Source organism: Lissotriton helveticus, chromosome 1_1, assembly GCF_964261635.1.
Source record: "Lissotriton helveticus chromosome 1_1, aLisHel1.1, whole genome shotgun sequence".
NCBI lineage: Eukaryota > Metazoa > Chordata > Amphibia > Caudata > Salamandridae > Lissotriton > Lissotriton helveticus.
The window spans coordinates 35,893,439-35,906,487 of record NC_136057.1 but is presented as its reverse complement, the minus strand read 5'-3'; the positions used below and the strand labels follow the sequence as shown (position 1 = coordinate 35,906,487).

At 43.2% G+C, this 13,049-nt stretch overlaps 1 protein-coding gene across 2 annotated transcripts in view; it reads right to left on the bottom strand.

Annotated features, from left to right (window-relative positions):
* The window catches only part of LOC144820246 (NXPE family member 3-like), a 146,152-nt gene that overhangs the window by 31,461 nt on the left and 101,642 nt on the right, over positions 1 to 13,049 (bottom strand). For both annotated transcript variants that reach the window (XM_078677856.1, XM_078677879.1), the window contains exon 3: positions 4,740 to 4,810. In XM_078677856.1, coding sequence (XP_078533982.1) covers positions 4,740 to 4,810 — 71 coding nt within the window. The remainder of the gene's footprint in view (positions 1 to 4,739; positions 4,811 to 13,049) is intronic.

The window sequence follows — 13,049 nt, the reverse complement described above, 5'->3', positions numbered from 1 at the left end:
TAGGACCCAGAAACACTGATCCTTCCCATGTTCACAGCTGGGACATCAGTCACCCCATCCTCGCTAAGTGCTGAACAGGAAGTGATTAAAAAATAAAGAATAACAAATGTAGCTGTCGGAGTATCAGCTGTACCAGTGCACTTTGAACAGAAAAAAATATGTATATAATGGTGAGCACTTCATAGGCCCTGGCTGCAGACACAATGGACTTCCTTAACCCCTTCGACGCGGATGACAAAGCCAGCTCGTCATGGGCGTTACCTGCGCTACGTGCATGACGAGCTGGCTTTGTCACAAACTGCGCGATTTTTAAATTTCAGCGCACAGCGGGAAAACCCGCTAGCGCGCATGCGGTTAAGTCTTTATAATCAATATGTGGTTTCAAGCAAAACACCATTGTTTTATCAGCACCCCTACCATAAACCTGAACTAAACTTTAATTCAGTAGGCCCTGGGTTTTCCTACGTGGACATTGCACACCATGGTAATCTTTAATGCCAATCGGTTTACAGAAAATCAAATTATAATTAAAGTGGAGACTGTTTCATATATCTACCAATTAATTGTCCAATAGCTTCTAATAATTAACATTTAAATACCAAAGCACGGAAACAGAGTCTAAATTCTAACTCTGATCTATATAAAAAGCCAGTTTGTTAATTCATAATACAAAAAAGTTTGAATCCACTTCATACTAGAAGTAGTGTGCACATTTTTCATAATACATACAAAATACAAATGATTCAAAACCTTTGGAAAAACAAAATAATTCTTATATTTTAGGTTGTATTCGATACACAAAACTAATGACTAAATCTTTCTTCTTAGTTTTTAATAAATATTTAGCAGTTACAGCAAATGTAAACATTGTTGAAAGTGTTTTAGCCAGATGTTTTAAGAGCAATGCCTTCCTCAGGATTACATTGTTTTGGCTTCATCATTTTTTCTATGTCCATTGTATCACTGCATCTCCCATAATCACAATTAACTATCCTTTGTATAATATGTTTCTTCCAGTGTACTTTCAATGTTTAATTGTTGTGTGGTTGAATGTTCGTTTTTTTTTTCTTCTTCATAATGATGGTACTAGAAGCATCCTGTATAATTATCATTACCATCTATTGTTCCTGCCAGGCATTGCCCATTTATTTTCAGAAATTATGTTTTTTAATTGTGCAATTTGTATTTTGGTTTTACCTAAATCTTTCTAGTAACGGGGTGTCGTGTGTGTGTGTGTGCGCGTGCGTGTGTGTGTGTGCGCGCGTGCGTGTGTGCGCGCGCGCGCGTGTGTGTGTGTCTAAATCTATTCATAAAATAAATGAAGCCATTTTCAGTACACATATTCAAAATCAGGCAAAAAAGGCGCTATATTTCAGTGTAAATGTAATGTAAATGTAAATGTATTTGAGCTTGTAAAGCGCACTGCTACCCGTCTGTAGGTTTCCTGGCGCTGTATAACTCTGGGGAACCCGTCCTGGCTTTCCCTGTGGGATGGTCCCTCTGGGAGTCCCCAAGGTGGAGCCAGGCATCCCCGGAATTGATGGGGCCGTTGTGGAGATTAGGCAAGCTAATGCCCAGAGTTGCCAAGTGGAACCCCTGATTAGAGTAAGCACCGAAGCGAGAATTATCAAGTCCGCTGACCCAAGTGCACGACCCTGCCGCGTCGGGAATTGAACCCTGGTCCCGGCCGTCTTCTGCTCCCGGGTCAGCCGCCTCTAACCAGTGAGCCACACTACTCCACTTCTGTGTCACGCTTCTGCAGCTTTTCCCGGTTTGGTTTGATGAACTGTACATTTTCAAAGCCCTTCCCAACTCATGCATGACCTCCCTATCTGTCAGTAAACATTGAAAAACATGTCTTGGCATCGGTGTGGATTAAAAGCTAAAGCCAGCCCTTGTAATACTTTAAGGCCTCTCCCATATTAGAGCAAGCAAGCTTCATCCTCTTCATGGGAATGTAGCAATGGGTGATGTTAGGAAGTGATGTACTTTAAATGTTTGTTACATGCTAATGTAACTTAAATTACACTGCTACCTGTACACTGGCTTAAATACATATGATAGTACATAGGAACAACAAGATGGAACTTGTAATAGACATGATCACAGTCGGAGTTCTACAACACCAATGGGTCTGCCACCAAATTAACTCTCCAGAGGAGTCGTCATCTAAACACAGTAGGGGGGGGGGCGGAGTCAGTTTGACAATTTATCAGGATCCAGAGTGGGAAACACGAAATTGGTTGGAGGAAGGTGGGGAGAAGTTTGGAAGCATGGAGCAGTTTCAGCTTTAGGGGAGCACTAAAAAGTTGGCATAAAAGGTGACTACAAAGCAGTTCCTGGTACCGGTTTCCATTAAAAACTGTATACGAAGCAGTCCGACAAAGGCCTTGTGTTGGGATTTGTAGCCTTTTGGGAGCACATATGGAGAAGGACTGAGCCAATGTTGCTGTTATTTTAGGTTTAGTTTCTCAAAGCTCACAGTGTCAATGTTACACAGATGCCAGCGCCCTCCATAGCAGCTGCGGATTCCTCATGGGCACCTGGAGACTTAGAGCAGAGTATTGTGTGTCCAAAGCAGGCTGCTTTAAAGATGCATCTGGTTACAATGGGAATCAAATGTGAGGAGTTGAGAACAGAGTGATGTGGATAAAACACACTGACAGGACTTGAAGTGGCAGCAGCATAGAGGGCATTTGTGTGTAGAAGGCAGACTGTAGCAGGGATTCTGCTCCTACACAGAACTGTGCATAGAGACTTAGGACCTCAGTGAATTAGGGTGTACCAAAACCCACCTTAGTACCCAAACCCCCTACCAGACTAGCATCAGTGACTCATTGGTTCTTCGTCCTATAGCAAAAACACCAATGATTAGTCAACCCAGAACATGCGACTTAGGTTACCTCAGGTAAGGTGGCTAACAAGAGCACTCTTTTGTTACAGTCTTACACCAGCCAAAACAAGGAGTAAATAGAGACACGTGCAAGTTTGAAATGTTTATTTCTAACGCCGTAATCTCCTGCACAGTACCATAGATAATACAAGCAAACATATTATCAGAAACAAGGTTGTCAGTATTGTTACTATTCCATAAAATACAAAGGGAGAAAGCATCTTATAATGCTAACGGGAAACAGGTTTAAAATATACCTATATTTCACCCTCCTTAGCTCGTGAGTTAGTTTATAACTAAAGAAAGTCTCATAGGATTACTTGGGCGGCCCCATACCTCTTATACTCAGCAGTAGTGGATCACATCGAGTTCTGCACAAGCTGTCAGGATACGAAAGTTCTCCAAGTGTGTGCGATCATGCCTGCACAGTGCATTATCAAACGCGCCAGTATCAAAGGTGGCCCCAGCTGCATATGTGTTATGTCTAGAAAGTGTGAGGATCATTCCAAGATAACCTTGACGGTCTCGGCTCTCTATGTGCAGACTAAACTAGCGAGGCAGTTTAGAAGTGTAGCATAACAAGCTATTCTCATTTGAAGGAAAATACTCAGCCTCCTCTAAACAATATCGCAAGTGCGTGTCGTGTGCAAAGCAGAGCAGGAAAGCAAAAATGGCGTTTAAGTTTCTAATAAACCCATTCTAACTTAACACTGTGTGAATGTAAGGATCGCCCCCACTACAAGACCTTGTTTAATACAAAGCAAAGAAAATGTTCATAGGTCCGCCAGACATTTTCTAGTGTTTGAATCTTAACTGGAAACTTTCCTTGGAGACCATGTTGCTATTCTTGGTCATGTCACTGACGTGGCATTGTGTTTGAAGTATCTCCCCAAAATTAAGTAGCTTCAGTATTAAGCTGTAACACTGTGGAGAGGACAGGGTGGTTTGAAGTGGCCGAGAAAATTAACTTAAATACAGTTGTTTGTGATTTCAGCCTTAAATGGTGCTCTACCACCCATTTCTGTAACTTCGTCATGGTGTGTGAGAACCAAAGCATGCCTTACTCAGATGAGACGAGGGATGCCCAAGACTTAAGGGTAACTTGGGATGGCTGCAGACCAGTTCTCAAGGGGTTTTCATTCCGACTTGGTCCCACATGGCCTTTTCTTAACAAAACTGTGTATAGGCTATCTTGTTTCATGAAGTTAAGGTTTGCTGCTGCCAGTAGCATAAGGTGAAAAAGATATATTTCTAGGTAGAGCCAAACCCCACTCTATATTTGATATACAATTGGAAGCAACAGTGCACTGAAGTCAGAACTAATGCAGTATTTTGTTTGCTCATTGGCTTGCAATAAATATGCAACATTTTAGTAGGGAAAAAGAATAAAGATATGTGGGAAATATAAATATTTCCGACTACAAGAAAACAATTACCTACATGCAGATCTCAAAGTCTTGCATAAAAGCGTAGTGCTATAAGGCTCTCACATGGTGAAATGTTTGTTTTACACAAACCATTATGGGGGATATTTGGAAGGGTTATATACAAAGAACTAGAGCAGAGACTCTTAAGTTCATCATGGTGGGCATAGATGAAATCATGGAGCAGTCAACCGAATGAGGAAGCGGACTGTAGCCCCTCCTGAGATAGTTTACAGTGGCCTACTTTTGTCATTTGTATGTTTGAGGGCCCTGACACTTTGAATCAGCTCATACTGTGCCTTATAATAGACCCACCCCTCCCCTCCAGCAACCATCACCTTCGAATGCTCCTCAGTTTAGAAGAGAATAAATAAAAACTTGTTAGCTGATGGTACAACACCAAGTGCAGGACTCACACTTACCTAAGGCATTTTCTCTGGGGAGTACCTGAAGAGCTGAGATAGGCCCACGAATCATCTGTTTAGTCACGTTCCTTTGGGTAAAAGAAGTAAACATCACTGACAGTTGTCTTTGAACACAAAGGCCAAAGTCAGACTACTACTCAATAAACGTTCCACCCTAGCAAACTCAAAACCTACCAGCCATTCTTCCTGCTCCCATTCCCAGCGAGGGTACTGGAAAAGATCATCAACAATCAGCTAATGACACACCTGGAGCAGAACCAGCTACTCCACACCTCCCAATCAGGCTTCCACAGCAATCACAGCACAAAACCCGCCCTGATTGCAGCCAACAACATCCAAACACTGCTGGAATGGAGGAGAAACAGCAGCTTTGATCCTCCTTGACTCCTCAGCAGCCTTCGACAACGGATCCTGCCACACGCTGATCGAAAGACCCCACCACATTGGCATCTAAGGCGACACGCTGAGATGGATCACCTCCTTCCTCACTGGAAGAACCAAGAGGTTCCAACTCGCACCTTATTTATTTATTATTTTATTTTATTTTATTTTTGATATTTATAGAGCGCATGCAAAGGCCCGTAGGCGTCTCGGCGCTGAGTATCTGAGTATTTACCCTGAAGAAACTAAGATGGTCTATTGATTAAAAAGCCAGGTCTTAAGTTGTTTACGAAAAGACCATAAAGATGGACTGGCTTTAATCGCAGATGGCAGAGAGTTCCACAACTTGGGGGCTGATACCAGGAATCTTCTATCGCCCCATAAGACCGTTTTTGTTCGGGGTATAGCGAGATCTCCTGAGCAGGATGAACGTAGTGTTCTAGATGGACGATAAGGAATCAAATTGCGGATTAGATGAGCTGATCCTTGGTTATGCAGCGCTTTATACACAATGCACAGGGTCTTGAATTTTATCCTGTTTTTAATGGATAACCAGTGCAACTCTTTGATGGTTTTGGAGGCAGAATGATGTTTAGGGATATTACCCAAAAGCCTCGCGGCAGAGTTTTGTATTGTTTGTAGTTTGTGTAGGACACCCTCCTGTGCATTGAGTAACAGGGCATTGCAATAATCCAAGGTGGACAGCACAAGAGAAGTGACAAGGGTTTTACCCGCTTTATCAGGTAAAAAAGGGAGAACTTTTTTAATGAGTTTCAGTTTATAAAAAGCTGAAGAGGTGATCTGGTTAGCGTGTGGATGGAACGTAAGACGCTCATCAAAGATGACTCCCAGATTCCTCACTTTGCTAACAGGCTCGGGGGGAGAGCCCATCGAGGAGGGCCACCAATTGGATGACCACTCTGGTGTTAATTGTCCAAAGACAACTACCTCAGTTTTCTCTGAGTTCAATTTTAAGCAATTGGAGGCCATCCAACTCCCTATTGCCATCATACCGGCCCTGAGATCATCTGCCACTTTATAGCCATTGTTCTTGATGGCTAAGACCAGCTGGGTGTCATCTGCGTAGGATGTAAGGCTCATCCCAAAAGCCCGAATGACATTGGCTAAGCCCGACACATAGATGTTAAAAAGTGTCGGGCTTAGGGATGAGCCCTGAGGTACACCACATGGCAGTGACATGGTGGACGATTGGAATGGTCCCGTTGTAACTACCTGGGTTCTATCAGCCAAAAAGGAGGCCAGGAGTCTGCTGGCAGTCCCCTGTACCCCCAAACCCTCGACACGGTCAATCAGGATGGTATGATCGACCGTGTCGAAGGCTGCAGATAGATCCAGTAGTATCAAAATGGCTGTACCCCCAGTGTCACGGATGAGTCTGATGTCGTCAGCTGCTTTAATCAAAGCTGTCTCCGTCCCATGACACTGGCGGAACCCAAACTGAGTTTCGTCAAGTAGCTGGTGTTCTTCCAAAAAAGCGGAGAGTTGTTTGTTCATAGCCCTTTCGGCTATCTTGGCCAGGACTGGTAAGTTGGCTATTGGCCGATAGCTTTTGGGTTCATCCTTGTCCAAATGTGACTTCTTTAACAGAGGTTTTATGATAGTTTGTTTTAGACTTTTTGGGTAAATACCTGTTTTAAACATGGCGTTACATATGAGGGATATAGCCGGGGTAATCTCTTCCAAAACTGGCTGTAAAACTTTAAAAGGGCAAGGATCAAGTGCTGAACCTGATCTAATGATGGCAGTTATGTCCATAACCTGGGCTTCTGTAATTTCAGCAAACTGAGTGAGCGTGGGGCCAATAAGTGTGTTAGGTGTGCTTTCAGAAGAATTTTTAATGTTGGTGGTAAATGCAGAGTATATGTCATTAACTTTACTAAAGAAAAAGTTAGCCAATGTGTCACACAGAAGTTGAGATGGAGGAGGGGTCAAGTTGGGAGAATGACCAGCTAGCTGTTTTGCGGTGTCATACAAAAGTTTATACGAATTTTTTGCAGTTTCTATTTTATGACTAAAAAATGATTTCTTGGCTTCATCAATCATTTGTTTATATTTGGCTACCATTTCCTTATATTTAGTTTTGGCCTCTTCGGCGTAATCTTTGCGCCAAAGCCTTTCTTTCTGCGTGCATTGTTGTTTCTGCTGTCTTAGGGCAGCTGAATACCAGGGAGCTGAGGGAGTAGATCTATTGCGGGATACTTGCTTAATAGGAACCAGTGAGGATGCAGCTGCATCAACCCAGTCATAAAATTGAGAGGTGGCTATGATTGGGTCTTGTGAGAAGGAAGGCATGGAGGCTACTAGAAAGGTTTTCAAATTGGAGCTGTCTATATCGTCCCATGCCTTGAAGGTTTGATTAGTGTTGCTGGGTTTCAGCGGAGCAACTAGTTGGTGAGGGTTAAGTGATGCCATGATGACATAATGGTCAGACCAGGTGACCGGAAAGGTTTGTGTTACATGAAGGTCATTGGAATTGGAAAAAATGCCATCCAGAGTATGGCCCCTATCATGCGTAGGAGATTTGACCATAAAAGACAAACCAAAAGTAGTCATATCCCCTAGGAACATAGCAGTGTCCTTATCTTCAGGTTTGTCAAAATGGAAATTAAAATCTCCAAGGACAGTGAAGGAATTGTCAAGAGCGCATGATTCCAAGATGGATCTAAGATCGGTGATAAATCCTGTTCTTAATCCCGGGGGACGGTACGAAAGGATTCCTTTGAAATTGTCAGAGGGGGTCAGTTTGACAGAGAATTGCAAGGCTTCACATGAAGGCAAGGGGATGATGTTGGTTCTGACAATGTATGAGTCGCGTACGATAAAAGCAATCCCCCCACCTCTCCCTCGTGGTCTATCCAGTCTGTGGATAGCGAATCCCTTGGGGACCGCAATGACAATGTCTGGGTCGGATGAGTTATCCATCCATGTTTCTGTCATGAACAGCATATCTAGGTTATTGTCTTCTATTAGGTCAGTTATATCCTGGCGATGTTTGCCCAGCGAACGGACATTTATAAGTGCCAATTGAAAAGGTTTAAAGGTACGAGTCTTAGGTTTAGTTGGATAAGATTTATGTAAGATAGGTATCTGCAGTTGACAACAGGGGCAGGTTTGGGGAAAAGCCAAACCTTCAAAAAATATCGGGTCTAATCGGATGCAGGACTGTTGTATTACAGGCCGTAGACCCTTGAGCGTATTTGGCGTATATGAGCCAGGGCAATCTGGGACACTCGGGTCAAGAAGACCAGGGGGACTGGCCCTCGGCCCGGGCCAGGCGCGGACGGGCGCAGACGGGCGCGCCGCCGGCGCGCCCGCTGCGCCCGCCCGCTGCGCGGACGGGAGAACCTGTTGTTTATATCCGCCATTAGAATGGGAGGAGAGAGGGCGGTACCAGCGAGCAGCTAGACCGCCAGCCTTCCCCAGTCCAAGATGGCGCCTGAAATGCGCCTGAAATCGGCGTCGCGATGTTCAAAAAGGCAATAATGGAGGAGCCTTGGGCGACGCTAGTCTCGCGCCAAGGTGGGGGCTACTGCAGACTAATTTACGTTTGTTAAAAATACTAGTGCATTAAAAGATCGTTATTTTTAAATCAATAACGAAAGGCTTTACAACATGAAATAAAAGCGCGCAGGTAGCGCAGAGAACCCCCGGCTTCCGCCTCAAGGGTGAAAATTCGGTCAAATAAACAAATACCTCGAGGGTGGAGGCGAGCACCTTTTTATATCAGGGGAGGGCGGGACCAGCGAGCAGCTAGACCGCCAGCCTTCCCCAGTCCAAGATGGCGCCTGAAATGCGCCTGAAATCGGCGTCGCGATGTTCAAAAAGGCAATAATGGAGGAGCCTTGGGCGACGCTAGTCTCGCGCCAAGGTGGGGGCTACTGCAGACTAATTTACGTTTGTTAAAAATACTAGTGCATTAAAAGATCGTTATTTTTAAATCAATAACGAAAGGCTTTACAACATGAAATAAAAGCGCGCAGGTAGCGCAGAGAACCCCCGGCTTCCGCCTCAAGGGTGAAAATTCGGTCAAATAAACAAATACACTTCTGAACCCAAGGAGATCATCAGATCTCTCGGTCTCAGCATAAATTCCTATACAGACGACACCCAACTCATGCTCTCACTCACCGATGACCCCACCACCACCAGAACCAACTTCCACAGATTTATGACAAATTTTGAAGCCCACTTGTGGAATGATTATGATTCATTTGACTCTACACTTCCTCTCAGTCATACAGCGATGCCAATGCCCATGAGTTTTAATCCGATGGACACATATGGTGTGTGTGAAAAAAGCCTAGAACTTGAACTTGATGGTATCAGCTGTACACTCGTTGTGGAAATTTGGCGTACTTTATGCTTCTGTATGTGAATAATGTCTATTGGAAACATGATCACCTAAATGTGTGGGTAGAGGCTACCATTTGTGCTGAAAATGTATTTGGAGGGTCTGTTGTCACTGATATGTAAAACTGATTTTAAATCTTCACAGTAGTTAGAGTCCTTACCTACCTTGCATTGCAACACTCCTATTTCATTTTTCATCATGCCTCATACAACATTTATATTCAGATCTCTGCTACCTATTGAGTCTTCTCTGTATGGTCAGTGTTTGGACAGGTATCTATGCATTTTTGGAGTGTCCTACTCCCTTGCTGGGTTTCTGGATAGCATCAGATTATGATTTTTTTTTTTAAATCTTTATTTTCCAGTTTTCTTATACAATAAGGAACAAACAATATCAGTGTGGTACATTGTCATGCGTTTCGTCACAAATCAGTAACATAGTGCAATATGTAAATCCCAATATGAGGCATCACAGTTAGAAGGCGGGTCAAAATATCAAAATCAGTGTCATCCAAACTCTTGGTCCGTCCAAAGGATAGCAGCAGATTTACTAAAAATGTTGCCAAACATAAATTGCTGTTGTTTTGCATACTGATGTCTAGACTATGTGATTGTCAAATGTTTTAACTTTGATGTGCAGTATGTACGGGTTGTGACAACAAAATTATATAGTTTTTCTTCATTCATCAGAAAAGTATAATCAAAACAATATTTTTGGAAATAACTTTGAACTCAGTAAGATTCTCAGGAAATAAGGGAACTGGATGTTGGATGAGAAAATTTCGATTAGCCAACAGTTATTAGAGTCCTTTTCCAGTCCATGCGCAGATGGGAAATGTGTGGCCATCAGGTTGATATGTAAAATAGTCCAGATGCTCCCATTAGATCACTATTTTTGTCTCTTGGTCGTAGGTTCTTTGGTGCTGTCATCAACTGGGCCAGATGAACACCACTCTTAAGAGCCACTGAAGCAGCCTGACAGTCAGGGGATTGCAGGGTGGGATATGACGGGAGGCTCCAGAGGCCTTGGTGTCCCACTTAGCATAGAGCTACTAGCTGTAGATGTTTCGGGAACAAAGCTGGCAGCAAATTGTACTTGGCCCCTACAAGTGGCAGCAAAATCACACACTGCTACAGTTAGTGTTCTTAGGCCATCCTAACCTGTCCAGAAGATCAGTCTGGATCCTCTAGATCTCTTTCTGTGCCCTCAGGAGATTCTTCTAGGTCTTTAGGAGGTCAATATTCTTCCCTAGCTGATCCTCCAGCCTTTTAGTTGTGTCCAGCATGACTCTATTTACAATGTTCACATTGGTGAATGACACAAATCACCGCCCCACTGTACACTGCATATGACATGATGGAACCGACAGGGTCTTATCTTAGTTAAACAAAATTGCAAGGAGCAAACACATTTGTGGGAAATGAACAAACATTTCTTTACAAGTTATAATCTATATGTTTCAAATCTGAATCCATTCATGAAATAAATGAAGCCATTTTCAATACACACATTGAAAATCAAGCAAAAAAGGTGCTAAATTTCAGTGTCATGCTTCAGCAGCTTATCCCGGTTTGGTCTGATGAACTGTACATTTTCAAAACCCTTCTCAACTCATGCATGACCTCCCTATCTGTCAGCAAACATTGAAAAACATGCTAAGACTAACTCCCCGCAGCAGGTCCTGCCACAGACCTCTCCAAATCGGCCAGTGACCTAGACCAGTTGGCCACCGGTGTAGTAAGTCCTGGCTGCTCAGAACTCATGGAGGGTGCATTCTTTAGGAGGTTTTTTTGCTGGCACCCGGAACCATGTTCAGGGTATAAGTGAGAGAATTTAACTGGGTTTTCCCATGTTTTGAGATTCGTTAATAAGCTAACTGTGGATTTCAATTGTGTTGGGAAGAAATTTGTGGCAGTGAACGAAGGTGGGCACTGAATGCACGAAAGGGGATAAAGGATTTCCATTGGGGTACAGTCAAAAACTGGCCCCCTTTCCCAGAAGAATAGCTTTGAGAGATTGTTTAAGAAAGGTTTACGGCTCTCTGGACATGGACTATCTGAGGAAGAATCCTTCCATTAGCGTCTCAATGAGTACTCTTGACCAGGACACTGTTTTCCTCAGATTTCCGATCATAAATTATGCAATGAATTTTAAAAGTGAGAATAGGGTGTAATCCAGTTTGCCCGTCTTGGAAATGGGACAGCGATGTTACGGATTATAATGGATTATAATGGATTCTGTACTCGCTCCCTGAATAAAAAATGCTCTTTGTCTCATGTACTTGTGGATGTGTTTTTTATATTTCTGCTTATATCAAGTTTTTAAGACCCTTGTTTTTAAAATACAAAACACTTCAAAGGTTGGAGGCGATAGAGTTGTCTGAAATGCATTATTGTAATGTGGCCGTTGGAATTCATGTTTTATACTCACTATCAAACTGAATTTTAAGAATGGGTTTGAATAGGAAGTGTTGCCATGGGGGATCAGGGGTTCCAGGTGTTTTTAGGTCTCGCCTGGCGTTAGCATCGTGCATGGGCTGCTCTCGCCATGCGAGGGCTTTTGGAATCGATACGGTTTGAGATGGGGGCTTTAAGCCATGCCCTTCTTTTTAATTGGCTTGCGTCAGCGTTTATGTTAAACGCTGACACGTGATTTGTCAATTGGGCTTACTTGTTACCGCCTTGTCCTCTTTTCACCAACGCCATCTTTGTTACCTTTATGAGCGCGCAAACTTCTGATAAAGCAGCTTTTCAGTGCACAGCATCTCACTGCAATCGGTTACATCACACACATCCAACATTCCAAACATCAGCCAGTACACCAGCACTCACTCTGGCTGAGCAGTAGGGAAGAGACAAGTAAGTTATAACAGATGCGCCTGGTGATGTCAGAGCGGAGGTTGGGTGTTCTGAGCCGCTTGTAGGTTACGATACAGTGTAAGCTTGTTTTTACAAGACAGCTTGACAAAAACAAACAATGATTGCAGTTTGTAGGCTAATTGGTGTTTTCTCTTCATATGTCAACCACTGTGAACTGTTCGGCGTTCTCACAAATCAGACATTTACCCCGTGATGAAAAGGAGATGTGACCAGTTACGACTTTTAACACGTACGCAAACTGTGTGAAATCTGGTGATTATAATGAGCGGGAAAGTCTGGCTGCCCAAGAACACCACTGGCAGTCTGTGGAAACGAAGGAAACGTTTTTCATCAGCAGCCAGCTGCACGCACATCACAACAAGGTAACCACGGTTTAAAACACTCATAACGGCTTATATAGAGCGCCACCAAAGCGCTCCTCTCTGTATGGCCTGAAGGACTGGTGTTAAATACAGCTCTGCTAATGTACACACACACATCCTATTAAATCATGGCTTCGCTCTGCGACCTATCAACTTGAAAACCCAGTTTGATTTTCGAGACATTCACAATGAATATTTATGAAGCAAATTTACATTTATTGAAATCGTTGAGAGATTATTTGAATATCTATTGGTTGCTCTGAAAAGCGAACAAAATGCCTGTTTTTACGCTCACACCTGTGGTGAAAAGTAT